The sequence below is a fragment of the Gambusia affinis genome, linkage group LG08 (genome assembly GCF_019740435.1).
Source record: "Gambusia affinis linkage group LG08, SWU_Gaff_1.0, whole genome shotgun sequence".
Classification (NCBI taxonomy): Eukaryota; Metazoa; Chordata; class Actinopteri; order Cyprinodontiformes; family Poeciliidae; genus Gambusia; species Gambusia affinis.
Genome location: NC_057875.1, coordinates 9,407,326 through 9,423,900, shown reverse-complemented (window position 1 = coordinate 9,423,900; position 16,575 = coordinate 9,407,326). Strand labels below are relative to the sequence as shown.

At 37.0% G+C, this 16,575-nt stretch overlaps 1 protein-coding gene across 2 annotated transcripts in view; it reads right to left on the bottom strand.

Moving 5' to 3' along the window:
* Window positions 1–2,644: 2,644 nt before the first annotated feature.
* LOC122835316 (FERM domain-containing protein 5) overlaps window positions 2,645–16,575 on the bottom strand; it is a 50,621-nt gene continuing 36,690 nt past the window's right edge. The window contains exons 6-14 of one of the 2 annotated variants that reach the window (XM_044124271.1): window positions 16,023–16,146; window positions 15,331–15,418; window positions 14,711–14,799; window positions 13,661–13,724; window positions 13,474–13,565; window positions 12,322–12,396; window positions 11,804–11,872; window positions 11,569–11,675; window positions 2,645–7,076 (exon numbers count right to left, since the gene is read on the bottom strand). In XM_044124271.1, coding sequence (XP_043980206.1) covers window positions 6,490–7,076; window positions 11,569–11,675; window positions 11,804–11,872; window positions 12,322–12,396; window positions 13,474–13,565; window positions 13,661–13,724; window positions 14,711–14,799; window positions 15,331–15,418; window positions 16,023–16,146 — 1,295 coding nt within the window. In that variant the 3' untranslated portion in view covers window positions 2,645–6,489. Of the gene's footprint in view, window positions 7,077–11,568; window positions 11,676–11,803; window positions 11,873–12,321; window positions 12,397–13,473; window positions 13,566–13,660; window positions 13,725–14,710; window positions 14,800–15,330; window positions 15,419–16,022; window positions 16,147–16,575 lie in introns of those variants that run through there. The other variant, XM_044124272.1, reaches the window with a different exon arrangement.

Sequence of the window (16,575 nt, the reverse complement as noted above, 5' to 3'; positions counted from 1 at the left end):
TCTCCAAGTTGTATTTTGCTTGTTGGAAAGAGAGTTCTGAACACACAAATCACGACAGACACTTTTTTTTCTTTTTTTTTCTTTATTTCAAGTTTGAATAGTTTCCTTTAATGGCACCAGATACAGGGACTATTGGGGAGAAACAATATTTTATACTGACTTGTACAGAAGCTTTCCTACAGTACAAACATGGGTTTGGAATGGATTCGACGAAACAAGAAGTGGATTTGGCACATGAATTTTTAGAAGATTTACATGTTTTAAATATTTAGCATAATTATACAACAATTTCCAATCGAAGGACAAAAAATGAGGCAAAGTACAAATCACACCACCAGACACATTAATGCACATATTCTGACATGTATGCGCTGTAGTGTGGGGGATTTCTACTAGGAGTAACAGAGAGGCAGAAAGCAGAGCTGGATTTAAAGTCATGGCAAGTTTCATTATTGGTTTTGTGCAACATGACTTGCCAGGATTAAATATGAAAATTAAGTTAATTAAGTTGATTTATTCTGCAAACATTATAAAAAAAATCAGCTGTAAGGGAAAAAAATAAACTAAAAACCTCAGCTTTCAACAGTTAAAGTGAAATGAATACTTAATCAGTGCAAAACAAAGTTTAAAACACTGCTTCAAGTACTGATGACCTTATTTTCTTTATAAATCACAGACAACAAAATATATTGATAATAGTTGCACATCTGACCAAACCTACACTCATCTCCTGTTAGAGAATAAAAGCAAATGAAAAAAATTACACATAAACATGAAATGGGACCTAAACGCAAAACCAAGATGGGATCTGAGCGTCCCCCAAGATTATGTTAAGCATTTTAAGACAATGTTGTCCTTATCTTTTCACCATAAAAATAGAGAAAGATGCAGGGATCTGTTGCTCAAAGCAACTCTGTTTCTTCATTTCAGCCACTTTGGTTACTGTAAGATGCAGGCACAAGGAAAAATAATCAATAAAACAGAAATAGACAGCAGAACAAACATCATCTCAAGAAGTGTTAGAAAATGTTTTCTTGCTCAATACAGCCGTAACGTTGTAGGTTATTGTCAAAGTAATCCCAGCAGCAGTTTTGTATGTGCTTATTTCAAGAAAGAGACGTGAGCGAAATATGAAACATTATTCAACTTTTTATTTCTGTGCATCTCACTGTTTGCTCCTAGAGCTAGTTTATTGCTCCTAGAATAATGCTGCCTTAAATAGTGAATGTTGCATGTTTGGAGACCACTAAAGCTACATAATGCTGATGTCAACAAAACACCTGCACATACTTCAAAGAAATGTTTAATAACAATATGGCTGGGTGAAGAAGCATGGAATTCCAAAAGTGTCACTAGGTAATAAATAAAAGTTTATCTAATAAATATTTACATATCTAACAATGATAAATATAAAAATAAATTATCATGAGATAGTTAATTCAAATATTATGTCCTATTCTAAAATTGTAATTAATTATTAACTCAATTTTCTGAACCAGATTGGTTTATTTGCACAGCAAATCCAGTTCTGACCAATTTAAAATGACAGCAGTGTCGATTTCTGATCTCTGTCAGAGTAAAGTTGACAGAACATCTAAATAACTCTAAAGTTAAACATGCTTTTATTAAGAATTTAAAAAATAAGTAGCAAATTTAAACACCTATTGATGTTATAGATTAGATTATAGACTATTTGTTCTAAATTTGAAATAGAGGGACATTTAAAAAATATATTTATTTATTTAATGGTGGCATTTCTGGAATTCCATAGAGGTGTAATAAATATAACGTATAAATGTACAAATACAAAAAAAATTTAAAAAACCTACGTCTTCTAATATTCTGAAATGTGTGCTTTATCTGTACTTTGTAAATATACTGAGATAATAAAAAAAGTTCCCAGTTGAAGTGGAGGACAGGTTGCCTTCTAGTTTAGCTCTGTTGGTTTAATATAAAATGTTGGCTGCAACAGTGTTTACCACTGACTGAGAAATATACTGAGCTACGGGAGAGGATCCAGCTACAATACCAGTATTACACCAGAGCAGACAGAAAAGTAGCATCGCCAGGCATTAACAGGAGCAGCTGTGGGAAGGTTAAAAAAAGAGAACCCTGTCCAGCCATTACACACATAGATAATAACAAAGTGCTTTCTATTGGCAAACTGTTTCAGGTACTATTTTCTCTTCGGTCATGGCCAATCTGCTTCAATTTCTCCATCGACCACTGTCAACTTAAATTGTTTCTGTTCTCTCACACAATTACAAAAAAAAGGCCAGAATTTAGCCACCATCCAGCAGCCATTATGGCCATTGATCCCTAAAGCTGACATGCAGGAGAGTCAACAGCTTGATTTAAATACAAATAATCTAGTCTGTTTATGTTTACTTAACCAACTAAATAAAATGCTTAAACTGCAGCAGGCAAACTTGGCAATATTTGTGAAAGTTACTGGCAATTCAATACATCAATAAACAAAACACGTCAATTCCAGTTGATCTAATGTATTGTCAGGGAAATATACTGTAAGTAAATTAGATCAATAGTCAATCAAGTGTTTTCTATTTATTGGTCTGTTGATACAGTGAATCAGGCTTCCAGTTGTGCACCCTCTCCATATATTGGCAACCGTGGTAAAGATGTGTAAGAGACCTTAAAATAAATCACTTTTTAGTGTGCTACCATAATCTCACATGGAAATAGAAAAAAAACAACTTGCGTCTTTAATATGATTACATTTGTAATGTCAGGAAAAACAGTTATTGGCATTCACTTCTTTCAAATAAAGCAATGATTCTTGAGTAAAAATATCACTAATAGGGTCATTAAAAGTAATTTTATATTTATTTTTGTCAGATGGTGATGACAAAGTTCTACGTCAGGTCCATTAAAAATGTCATTTTCAATAAAATGTTGCAACTGGGAGCCTGCACCTTAGCATCTTTACATTTCCAAAACATTATGTCATATTTGTGTACAAATATGACTTGAGAAATAATTTCACTTTTTAGGGGGAAAATTTAAACCCATTTTGTCCCACTTCTCAAGAATCACTGAAAGATAATCTGAGCATTTTTACTACATAATTTATTTTAATTGGTAATCCAAGACGATTTATTTATCTAGTGTGTAAATATGACAAATAGGCTTATTTCTTTTAACCACTGGACACAATTAGAAGAGCGGTGAGATGTTGGAGAACTGCAGTAGAGAAGCATCATTGAGTAACCAAGTCTGAGATGGGAAATAGAGGAAGAGTCTGTGGAAGTATCTCATCACTGTTGATAAGTCAGATGGAGGAACTGTGAGTCTCTGGTTCTTTCTATTTTCTGAGTATTTTGAAGAGTTTATAGTGCCATGTACTCATAATATTCTATTTGAAAGGAAAATAGACCTATATGATGAAATACTCAGTTTTAGCTGTGATAGAGGACATGTGATGCTGTGGGTCTGTTTAATCTTCAAGACAGTTTGTGTCAACTCTTTGAAATGCCAGGAGCCTTTTACATAAAAATATGATGGTTTCTAATAGTCAACTGGAAATAGGTAATTTTGGGGCCTTTCATCAGAAACGTGATCCAAAACATACCAAAAACAAACAGAAGTTGTTCAGAAAACATCAAATCGACCTTTTTCTTTGACCATTTTAGTCATAAATATTATATAAAACCTCAGGGGCGAGTTGAGAAAACTGCATAAAAGAAACCTAAGAGTCTGGATGCTTAAACATTGTGAAATGAAGGCTAATAGCTGTCTGAGTGGTAAAAGGTTCTACAGCTGGGATTTTTTAAAAAGTTGTCCTTTCCTAAAAATGTATTTTTGGCCCCACTGAATAAATTCAAACAAATTAAAACTTGTCTCTTAAAAAAATTAAGTGTGAACTTGTGTTACTATCATGAAAGTCTAATCCATTTTAAGACTTTTTACACATCTTTACAAAAAAAAAAGACAGGAAGTATTGAGGGTGCTGTATCTCTTTCACGAAAAAAATAACTTCAGATAAAAATTGTATTTTTCAATGATCGACAACAATAAATTATATTTGATGTTTATCTGTAATAACTACACATACACTGCAGACTTTAGACTGACTATTGGTAGTGAAGGGAGATGTGATAACTGGTGAGTGAATCTTGATAAAAAGTCCCGTTCAACATTTTTTTTCCCCAACTCCTTTAACGTCTCCAACGCATCTGACCTCACTTGAAACGCGGTTGCTAAAAAAGGTATAATTTAATCTTCAATAATAAAATAACATTTCAGTTCTGGTAAAATATACATGGAAAAAAAACTGTCGATATATAATAGGAAACAAACTATTTTGTACAAAAATGTACATCAATGCTCTTATTCTAGTAGTTATAATAATATAGTATAACACAGAAACTGAAGGGCAAGGCTGAAACCAAAATAGATCAAGCTCTTCATAAAAAAAGTAACTGAAATTCATTGAATTTCAATTTGATGAAAACAAACAAACAAAAAAATCAAATAAAAGCAAATAAATGAGCACATTCAAAGTACTTAATAAAAATCACATCAGCATTGCACATCTAGCTAGAACAGTATCTACTAGTGCCAGTGAATCTTTGCTCATCGTGAGGAATTCTCTAATTGCATCAGACACTATCGGGCCACATGACACTACGGCTTTAGTTCACTGGATTCTTAGAAAATAATTGAAAAACTACTTTCATATCCATCAGCTGACCTTGTATAGAACTGTATATGGATGTTCAACAAGACTTAAGCCATTGCCCCCAAAAATCTAAGCAGTCATAAATATGTTTTCAAAAAAAGGCATTTGGTAATCACCCTGTCTGTTTTCCATTTTAACATCTCTTTCACTTCTCCCTTTTCAGGCTATTCCTCTCGGTCTTTTATAAAGAGTTTAACCAGCTCTTTGTCTTCTTATAAAAATGACTAGACATCAAAAGACCTTGACTCCATCACAGCAGTTGACCTTTCCAGACTCTTAACTCGCTTGCATCTCTTGAAGACGAATCAACTTCCTGGATTAACATTCATTACCTCCCTGTCTTCTCTTCATTACATACAGTGGCTCTCAAATATCTAAGCACCCCTGATAAAAAGGCAGATTTTCTTTTGTTAGAACATGTTACATTATGTGATATTGCTCTGTATAATTTAACAGAAAATATAAATCTGTTAGGGGAAAAATCTAGAAACAAATAATGTGCCATACTTGATTGCAGGAGTGTGTATAAACTGAAACTAATACCTTGCAGAAGCATCTTTTCATTCAGTTTCACCATCCAGTCTCGTCAGCATACCACATCATGACTTGGTAATATTGGATTACTCTCCCATTCTGAAGACAAATCCTGTTCATAACCCTCTGCAGGTGAACCAAAAGACTTTGTGAGCTGCTGTATAAATCAACACTTTATTTTTTCTTCATTGAAGCCATTCATGTGTTGATTTGGATGCATGCTGGAATGCCGAAATTTTAATTTTTCTTATACCTGAATGTGTTTGGAACTGCTTTCTTTCCATGAAGAAAAGTAACACCAGATTATGATGCTGCCGCTACTGCTGCTGTGTGAATGATGTTCTTTTAAAACTGTCCAGTGATTTTTGTTTGGGGAAAATGTCTTCCTTTGTCACCTTAGTTACAAATGTAGAGATATATAAAAAAAATATACTACACTGTTGAGCACAGCTAGTATTTTGCAGATTTTCTGCAGCCTATTCGGTTCTGATGTCAGCCTCTTGGCAGCCTCCCAGAATAATTACCATCACAGCTTTCAATAATTTCTGAAAAATGTCTGCACATTTGTGTACCACAGACTGAGTACTGAAACTGAGGCAAAAGCTACTTCAACAAAGTATTAGGTTAATGGTGGGCGAACAACTTTATCTTTTTCTAACAGATGTTAGAAAAATGAAGAAAAATTTAATAAGTCACATTAAAGATGGAAAAAGTCTTTAAATTATTTGTCATGATCCAACCTTTTTAAAAACATAAAACCTTGCAACTACGGTATTTAGCCTTTCACAACCCACTGTATGCTTCTCAGAAATAAATAACCATCTGCAACTCTAATCCATGCCAAGACAAAAATAAAAAAATCACAAAAAAAAATCAGCATATTCCATTCCACAGAAATATAAATTTTAGGTTCCTCAGTTACTTATTTTCATAATTTATTTTTTTTTCTTTTGTGTTTTTTGTAAAAAATAAAGTTCCTGAAATGACATAAAAAACGCAAAAAATGTCTTCAGGCTTTGCTAAGCAAAAAAAGAAACATGGTAGTAGGAGGGATAGGTATGCAACTAAAGAGTTGAGGTGGTGGGAGAAAGATCCTGGCTTAGTGATTGAAGGAGAGGTCCAAGTTGTTTTGTTTTCTGCAAGAGGAAGATGAGAAGCTGGGTTCTTGGTTCGGATGAAGTTGTCCTTCAACACTCCAGACTCCTAACCGTCTTCTCACAAACCTGAACGGGCTTTGTGACGCTACAACCGCACCCTCAGTTGTTAATGAGCAACCCGCCCACCCAGCGGAGCTTGCAGGCGAACCACCGCCTGAGGGGACAAAAGTATTCATAATGGAACTGTTCAAACTCGGGGGTTTGACGGATGTCGCTTAAAAATGCGATGTCAAGGTCTGACTCTGTGAGGATGATGAGGAGGAGGAGTAAAACAAAAAGGAGTCCAATGGTGACGAGGAGCAAACGGAGGACGCTTAAGACAAACTTATTCACCTGTTCCACCTCGCTCAGGGCTGAGTCCTCCCCTGCTCCCTCCTGTGCAGCTCTACCATCTGCCCCGAAATCACCCCCGTCCCCACGCATCGGGGTGCCCGCCTCTGACTCCTTTTCCTCCTCGATGCTGCAAGGCGCGCCGTTTATTTGGCGTGAGACGGCCGTGTCTGTGCTGTGTTCGGCCACCGGGGTGGGAAGGACGCTATCTGAGGGACTGTAGGCCTCATCCGAGATGACTGCCATCCCCTCGCTGGCATCTGTAGCGTGACTGCGGGACCGGGGTAGGAAAGACTCTCCATGGGACACCGAACGCACCGGTGTAGAGTGGGCACTGTCACGCAAAGACTCCAGACCTGGAGGAATGGGTAAAAAGACAAAAAGTGAAAAAAACTGCAATATTAGGTTGGAAAGGTTGGCTTGAATGACTAAAATGTCTATGTAAAATGTTAGCACATTCCTCAATCAATCGACCAAGTCCAAGAATTTCCTCTGTTGTCTGGATAATATGGTCATAAACAAATATGTAATCCATTTAACAATTTAGTTGCATGCTGAGCCAGTTTAAAATGCCAAATATAGTGTCAAGATGTGGTACACCAAGATTAAGCAGGGTCAGCTTATAAAATACTATTTCTAACTTCTCATCTCAAACATCTCACCATCCAAACCATCATCCAGCAATAGACACGGCAAGAGGAGCAGTAATAAGAGAAGCATCCAAGAGGCCTGTGGTAACTATTGGGGAGCCGCAGAGACCCAAAGCTTCAGTGGGAGAATCTGTTATTAGAATTATTAGCTGTGCACAAATTTGGCTTTTATAGAATACTAGCAAAAACAAAACAAAACAAAAAGAAAAAACCCCCAGTAAAACAGAAGTTATAAAGTCCAAATTGTAGTTTACTAAATATAATAGGAGATGTATCAAACACGTGGAAGAAGGTGTTCTTGTCAAAATACTTCAACATTTTTGGACTGGTTGTACAACACCAAGAAAACTCAGATTTAACATCACCTGAATACACCATTGCTACATGGAGTTAGCAGCATCATGCTGTGGTGATGCTTTATTTCAGCAGGAACAGGGAGGCTCATCAGTGTTGATGGGGGAAATGAATGGCACTAAATACACTCTTAATACTTGAAGAAAACTTTTTAGAAGCTGCAAAAGACTTTAAACTGCAGTGAATATTTGTCACCTAGCAGGGCAACAACCAAAGCTAAAGCCAAGAGGTGGAATGTGGTACAAATGTATTTATTTGTACCATAAATATTAATATTTATTTATGGTACAGGTATAAATATGGTACAGGTATAAATAAAATCATCTATATTTTTTTTACTCTATAATTATGCACTATTTAGTGTTAGTTTATCAAAAAAATAAAAATAAATTACAATGCAAATGCTGGCAGGACACAAGCAGAACCATCTAGGAATAGAGGTAGAAGACATCAAAAAAGGAAAAGCACGGAATTTACAAATGGACATAAACATATATGCATAAATATCAAGGAGGAGGTAAGTAGTGTTAAGAGGGAACCATGAAAGGAGAAACTGAAATAAATTTTTAATACAAGGCGGATACTCAAAAAAAACACTGCAGTCAGAAACTAAATGGAAATCACCGTAAATATGACAAGAATAACACAAAATCCTAAATCACAGTCAAGATAATCACAGAAATGATCTGTGTCAAGTGGCAGAAACGTTTGCAAGCCACTGGACCCAATTCTATAATTACTATTACCCTGTCTTCCACAAACACACAACTATTAGTCAAGAAAAATGTTTTAGTTTAAACATACAATGTTATAAGCTTTTCCATTTATGTGGCAGTTTAATTGCACCAAGGAAGTGCAAGGTTTGCATCGAATTGTTGCACCAGTCCCTCCAGAAGCAAATCATCCCCACAATATAATGTTCACATGACCAAGGACACAAAATCTATCAGTCATTTTAGGTGATCATTAAAACAATCAGTCATCATTGTTTTAATGATCACCTAAAACTTCTGCAAGTTTTAGGTGATGGATCAAATTTGTTTGAATTTGAACAAACTAATAAAAAACATATCTTGCTCTTTATTCTGCCATTTGGCAAATGGGAATTTGGGTTTGATTGGTAAAACTAATCAAACCCAAGAAGGAAGGTTTAGTTTTATTTAATGCCTGACAGTAAAAATAAAAAGGTTTTGAGTGTCTTCTAATGTCTGATTTTAACAGTAATGCATGTGCGATTCATGGACAAACTGTAACATTTTTCTGAAGACTGAGATTTTCATATGTTCTTTTGGCTCACTGGACGTCTGCCATAGAGAGGAGACAGTCACACCCTGTGTCCGATAATGCTTTTCTTAGAGACAAAACATCAATGAATACAGTTTGTATTTCAGGGACTTTCCAAGTAGCATAACAAAAGAACTCAACCTCAGCCAAGAAATACTAAACAGATATGTTTCAGCAACAGAGCAGCCGTAAGGTAAGATGTAAGTTACAACGCTGCCTTGCCTTGAATTTTGAGCTTTCTCATTAATCTGTTAAAGTTTGCTGAAATGCTTAAACAATTTAAGACACAACCTCAAATACAAATTCCTTCTGAAATTTCATTAGCCAATATGAACTGTTAGTACAAGTTGCAAATTACCATCATATGAAAGGGGGGAACTATGTTATTTGAATAAACTTCAACTCTGTTGACAGTGTGTTGCACATTTCAAAATGCACAAATATAAAACTTCAGAAATATTTTTAATCATGATATTTTTAATATCCAGAATAAGACAGAATGATATTAAAAAATGTGCTTAAATATGATGAATTAGTTCTTGTTTTTTTACTGGAACACAATTTAGGACAGTCTGATTTTGAAAGTTTTTTGAGTCCCACTTGCTGAGCTTGGCTATAGCCAAGTCCCCTAAATCAAACAACAAAGATGTATTAGCAAGGTTTAAAAAGTCAGATTATAAAGTGTCTACTCTGCTGCAAATGATAAAAAGAAATTACATTGCTAATGCAATGTAATGTACAGTAAAGGAGAGACACTCTACAGTAAATATGAGCCATGGCAGAGTACTTTGCTGATGGTATCACATTCTCACATGGGTCAAAGCAGCAACATTACACTGTTACTGTAAAATTAGGGGGATTAAATTTAAGTATTTCATGAGAAAAAAGGCATAAAAATATTGTTTTAAACTCTTAGAATAGCAGAAAGGATTACTTCTAAAATCCAAACCTCTGCTGACATTAACAATAGTCAACAAAAGTTTTCCTTTAAAACAACAGCTGAAACCAAATAACCAAGAAGCACAGGAAACAGCATGAAGTGTGTCTCTTTACCACCATAAATATGCAAAAAAACTGACAAGAAAACAAACCAAAAAAAAAAAAAAGCTTCATTTGGAGCCCACTTTACCTGCAGGACCACTGGCCTGAGAACAGGGCAGCGGAGTACCCAGACGAGGACTGAGCCTGCTGGGCTCCTGCTGCCCCATCAGGGAAGGGTAGAGGGGCAGGACGCCGAGGGCCTTGCCCAGCATACGAGGCCCCAGGCTCAGCACGCGGACCTTCACATCCCGGTAGCAATGGTTGATCATACGCAGGTGAACGTTCACCCGAGTGGTGATGCGGATCAGACACTTCACCATGGCTGCAGCATGCAGGAGCCTATTCTGTCTTTATGGTCCCTGCCCAAAGTCCAGGTTTTGGGTTAATGGCTTTATTGCTTCTGACAGAGGGGGCACTGCTACGATCAGCAGCATTAGCCTCCCAGCTTGGCCCCACCCAGGCCAGTGACATACATGGAGCAGAACACCCTGGTTATTTTCAGCTGAGGTATTTATACCTCCTAAGACATCTAGTCAGCACACACCGAGGGTGGGAAAGTCTTACTGCTCTGCTTAATATATACAACACACCTACTTCTGTCTTCCATCCATATTATTGTACACAGAGCTTAAAGTTAAGAGAATGACCATGTGTCACTGCTTTACCCAAAGGCCAATCGGTTCTGGAGCAGAAGGTCGCAAGTAACTTCAGATGACAGAACAGAAACACAAGCGTACCCACATAACTTAAAGGCTCTGCTGATCTGTGTCAAAGTGACTGAGTGATACTCACGCCTGCAGTAGCCTGTTTTGACATGAACTCAAAGGGCTCCAGTTTCAGACAGAACGTGAGAGAGTTTAGTTCAAGAGGGGGGAGGAATTCTCTAAAAACAGGCCCAGAGGCTCTCCAATTCAGTTTGAGTTCAGAGTCAGAGACTTTGCAGATACATAAAATAAAGGATTGTGCCTTTCAAAAGCATTCATTTATGCATGCTGTCACAGTACAAACTCATAATTCAAGGAGCTCCATTGGGATTTTAGGTGATAGATCACAAACACCAAAACAAGTAAGTGTGATGGAAGGAAAATGACATGACATCGCTGCTCTGATCCTGCTAAAGAAACACACCCCCACAGCATGATGCCGACACCACCATGTGACATCTCTACAAGGACTGTGTGCAGAGTTAGCTTCCCTCTACACACACTGTTTAGAGTCTAATCATGAAATAAATGATGTCTAATGATGTGGATTATATTTTAGGTCTTCAAGGTAAAGAACATTAAAGACATATGGACGATTTTCTTTCCTAAATATGTTGGAAACCATGTATCATTTTCATCTCACTTCACATTTATACAACACTCTGTGTTATGTTTCTGATATTAAATCTCGGGAAAAGTTTTGAAAATTCGGGTTGCAACTCGACAAAATAGAAAATGGTCAAATGTTAGGAATGTATGATTGGCATGCTATTGAGAAACGCATGGGTTTTATCTCCCAGTAACTATTTTCTTACCTTCCATGATAGATATGTGCACAGCTCTCCGACGTGTACGGGGAACACTGCTGAGGCGAGGCCCATGGGTGATAGATGGACAACTCCTACTGGGCACAAGGCCAGCCCTGTTATTTAAAAAAAACATAATACAGGTTTAAATATAAAAGAACTTAGCAGAATGTAATCAGTAGGAGCCAGTGCTGTACAGATATATACAACAACAACTAAGTATGTGAGGTAATTTTTACCCTACCTGTGTATTTCTGGAGGTTCACGTTTGATTCTGGCACTTTGCTCCATTACCTCTTTTGCTACTCTTCCACTGTTTTAAGATGAAGAAACAGTACACATGGAAACGTTGAAATACATTAAAACATAAACAGTCAGAGTACATAAAAGTTATCACTGCAGTAAATACGTAAGTATAGTACAAGAGCATACATGCTGCTATATATATATATATATATATATATATATATATATATATATATATATATATATATATATATATATATATATATATATATATATATATATATATATATATATATATATGTGTGTTAGCAGTTTAAAAGTGTGATCAGTTGCCCTTCATTTCCACCTCTACCTCCCCTCTTCTCTGAGGTGTCACAACCATCCTCTGGGAAGAAGCAGCACAAAAGGTCGGGAGGACACATCCTCTGGAAATAATTATATCCACCTCCAACTGTGTTTTTTAGTTTCAATGTCCTCTCCCTGTTATCACTCAGGCTGCCTTGCTGGGTAGTCTACCTGTAGCGGAAACGGCTGCCCTTGAAGAACAGGTTGCTGCTGGAGACAGTGCGAACCTGACTGGACTTCTCAAGCCTGACCAAACAAAAGCAAAAAAAAAGAAACAATCAAGTCAGTTAAATTTAAAGAAAGGACAGAAAAAAGAATCGTTAAGCAAACTGTTAATATTTTCTCCATGATTTGCTTGCCAGAAGCAAACTGAGGAAATGCGTTAAAAAAAAGAAAAGAAAACACAGTTCTCGGAACAGAAAACAGGATAAGTAATATCTATTTGCATTGCACAATACAGATAATATACACAGGGTTTTTAGTGACACTCACAGGTTGGCTAAGTATATAATATAGGTCAGGGGTGTCAAACTCCAGTCCTCAAGGGCCGGTGTCCTGCAACTTTTAGATGTGCCTCTGCTGCACCACACCTGAGTAGAATAATTAGGTCATTAGCAAGGCTCCGGAGAACTGATCTACACAAGGAGGAGGTAATTAAGCCATTTCATTCCAGTGTTTTGTATATGTGGCACATCTAAAAACTGAAGGACACCAGCCCTTGTGGACTGGAGTTTGACACCTGTGCTTTATCTGGAAATGGCAGCATTTTGGGCTACATGTGCTTAAGAGTTTGAAAAGTGGAAAACAAAAGACAAAGAGTCAGACCTAAAAACCACTTCACATGCTTCAGTAGAAGAGCTGTCATTACTGCACCTCTTTTAACCATTGAGGACAGACTCTGTTTTTAGGCTCTAATGACCTTTAATGTACAGTAAACAAAGGGGAGAGAGAAGCAAATGTCCCAATCAAACCCAGTACAGCTATGCTGAGAATTATAGCCTCTAACCATGGTGCTAGCAGTCTACCCAGCACTCCAGACTATTTTCTTTTTGTTAATCAACTTCTATCAGCTGTAGATCATGGAGATCCTGACCTGTAACTCATGGATAAGATATTGGAAGCATCTATCAAGAAAAGCACTAAAGTGTTTGGAGTCTAAAGATCAATATGACCTCACATCTCAGTTCTCCAGTTGATAAACAAGCTGAAGGGAAGGGGTTTTAAGGACACCATTATGATGTGATGGTATCCTGTCTGACACTGTTCAGGGATGGAGAGAGGGCGAAAGAACAGCCTAATAAAATATGAAAGCTGCAGACTCACTTGTAAAACGCCTGATTCTCCACACCACACTTCCAAAGGTGCTTGCATGCCTCTGGCGTGGGCGCAAAGTATGTTAAAATAATCTTTCTGTCCTGCACAACAGAGATATGGAGATTTGCAGAAAAGATTAGTGTGACAAAAAGCCACACTCCAAAGCAAGACATATTAAATAAATTCACTTGCTCACCTCCTTCTGATTTGCATATATGTGGAAAGTCTTGGCTTCAAATTTGAGCTTGGACACCTCGTTCCTGTCCGGGAGGAGCAAGCGCAATCACGGGTACAGCCGAGCAGAAACAGAAAGCCACAACCTCTTTAAATATTCATGCAGCCACTTTGAGATCACATAAACAGCCAAGGCGCTCCATGTTTAGCTGACAAAACAAATTAGTGATAATATTCCCCAGAGGAAGAGAAAGAGAGAATAGAGGATGAGGGAAGCTGGAGAACAACTGAAGGCCAACAAAGTAAGCTATTAAAAATACACAAAAGTGCATGTTACATTGGCCTTTATGTTGATGACAACAATCATACCACTTAAAGAAAACAAAATTACTCTGTTGTAGGTGTTTTTAAATGACCTATTATATCTTTTGCCAGTAAATGCTGTTGGAATGAGCCACGTTTTTACTAAGATGTTCAACACATCTAGCTTCTGTAATTAGCCATCTGTTTATGTAAAAGCCGCTGTCTCGAGGCACAGGCAAATGAACAGACTGTTGACAGTGGCTGTACAACCAGCTGTAGTACACATCATGTTATAAATAACAAAGAACAGGTATGTCAGACTACATAAAGTAAAGGCCTGCCTCTTTTATGTCTGTGCTGTCTGACGTCCCAAGACGTCCACACAAGATGCCACAGACCATGATGAGAAAGCTTTGGAGTTTTGTCTTAAGAGGAAATAGATGAAGTCACTTTCTATAAAATAGATAAACATATCCAAATAAATAAATTCCTTCTAAATTAATCAAATTTGCTTCTGGTGTAGCTATAACAAGGTTCTGTGATTCTGTGTAAATATTTTCTAATACACATAAATGGTTTTAGTGGGTAGACTAATGGTCTTTCAATCAGAAAGTTGCTTGTTAGATTCCAGCTTCCTCCTGTCGCATGTCGATGTGGTCCTGGCCAAGCCACTTACCTCAAGTTACTTAATTATCTGCACTTTATATGACGGTGTGAGTGTTAGCATGTCATAAAGTATATATCTAAGAGTCTTCATATTTGCTCTCACCATTTAAGAAAGTGAACTCTCTTGTTTCCCTGAAGAACCACAAAGCCAAATGGCGTGAAGGCGAGAAAAGCCGGGTTCCCCGACACATCCTAAAATATTTTAAGATATACAATCAGATTTAGATGCAACAAAAAACAGAACAGAAGACATAGAAATATGGACAATTTTTGACATGCAAACAAAGGTAGGTAAAAGGCCAAAAAATAAAATTATGTTTTCTTGCAACAGAGATGGTAAGATGGAAAAAGCTTTTCTCCTGCACGATTCCCAAACAACTGGTGGCAAATAGACAGCATTTAGTGGTTCTTAAGACTACATTAGTATTAAGAAATTATTAGACACTGTGATGAACCATTCCTTAGTATTATATTTTTTCCTACTGAACAAATGTACTCATGTTTAAATTAGGAGTGAGATTATACAACTGCAAAGAGATTTTTCTTTTCATTTTGTACCATCTCATATAGACAAGGACTAATATATAGGCCATTCTGGCAAAAATGTGTGTTTGAGCAACTTCTGCCCTTTCAGTGGCAATAGTTTAACGTGACAGCTTGGACTGAAATGCCTTAGAGATGTCTAGTAATTAGAGCCATGGTAGTTAAAAAACTGCTTCTCACCTTACATGGATGCGGATCAACACCATATGTCTCCAGCATCTGGGCTTTCAGCAGGAAATTTCGCTCTGATGTTTCAGAAGTCTGTCCACTGAGAAAAAGCAACAGGCCAGATGTCAGTTCATAATGAGCCACAAAAACAGCTGCAGAGGAAAGGCTTTGCCACAAGTGGGCAGCAGTGTGTTATGTTATGCAGCATTCATCCCTAAACATCTGTCTTGATTGATACAGTTAGAATCCTGTTGTGTCTGTCATTAAATATGTTAATACTTGATAATATCTATGCAGCAGCCTACATTTAACCTAATTTCTCCCCCCCAAAAAATGCAAGAAATATATTGATTTGTGAATTAATTCAGTAATGCATGTAATTGGTAATTGTGATATGAATGACATGTAGAAAATCATCTGTAGCCTGAGTAACAAAAAAAATATTGTTTGTCTTTGATGGTTCTACTTTATAATTTAGGTTTTGTACTGATGCTAATGCTTATTTCCAACAATAACCATTTATAATTTCACCTATGCAAAATGAATAAAACTGAGAAGATCTTATTTATCTTTTTCATCTGTTTAGACAACTGTTATTTACCAAGTAATGCTTCATAATATAGGCAATCACAGAAATATAAGGAGATGTTTAGTGATTTTTTAAAAGTAAAATCTGAATTAGACATTTATCTGTCATCTCTTACATCAGCTCAGTTTTGTGTATTTCTGCGATCCGGCGCTCCAGTTTCTCCGAGTGCTTGGGAAAGAACTGGAATTTGGAGCTGTAACCTTCAGGATGCTTCCCAGGGTCGTAATCACCAATCTCAGCTAGAGGCGGCATCAGAAAAAAGATAAAAGGAAGTTAGCTCATTGCCCAATCCTGGCCGGGATTAGCTGAGGTCCTTCACGCCACATTGCACACTCTAAGCTGACCGTGATGCTGATTTCTCTTTACAAGGAGAAGCTGACTAGGCAGGCCATCTTTAATTTATCAGCACATCTTCCACCAAACAGAAGCCTGCCCTCCCAATGACTGTGGTGCTTTCCGTGAAGCTTGCTGCGCCAGACTTCAGCATCATCTCTTGGATATTTGATTCTGTAGCTGTGCACAACTGACTAAATATTGCACCAGCTGAGAACAATTATAATTTACACAAATACTGGAGAGCAAGCCAGTCCAAACAAACTGAAAATTAGGTGTGAAATGATGATTACATATCTTACATAAAAACCATCTGCAGGTACTTTAATGTGTTT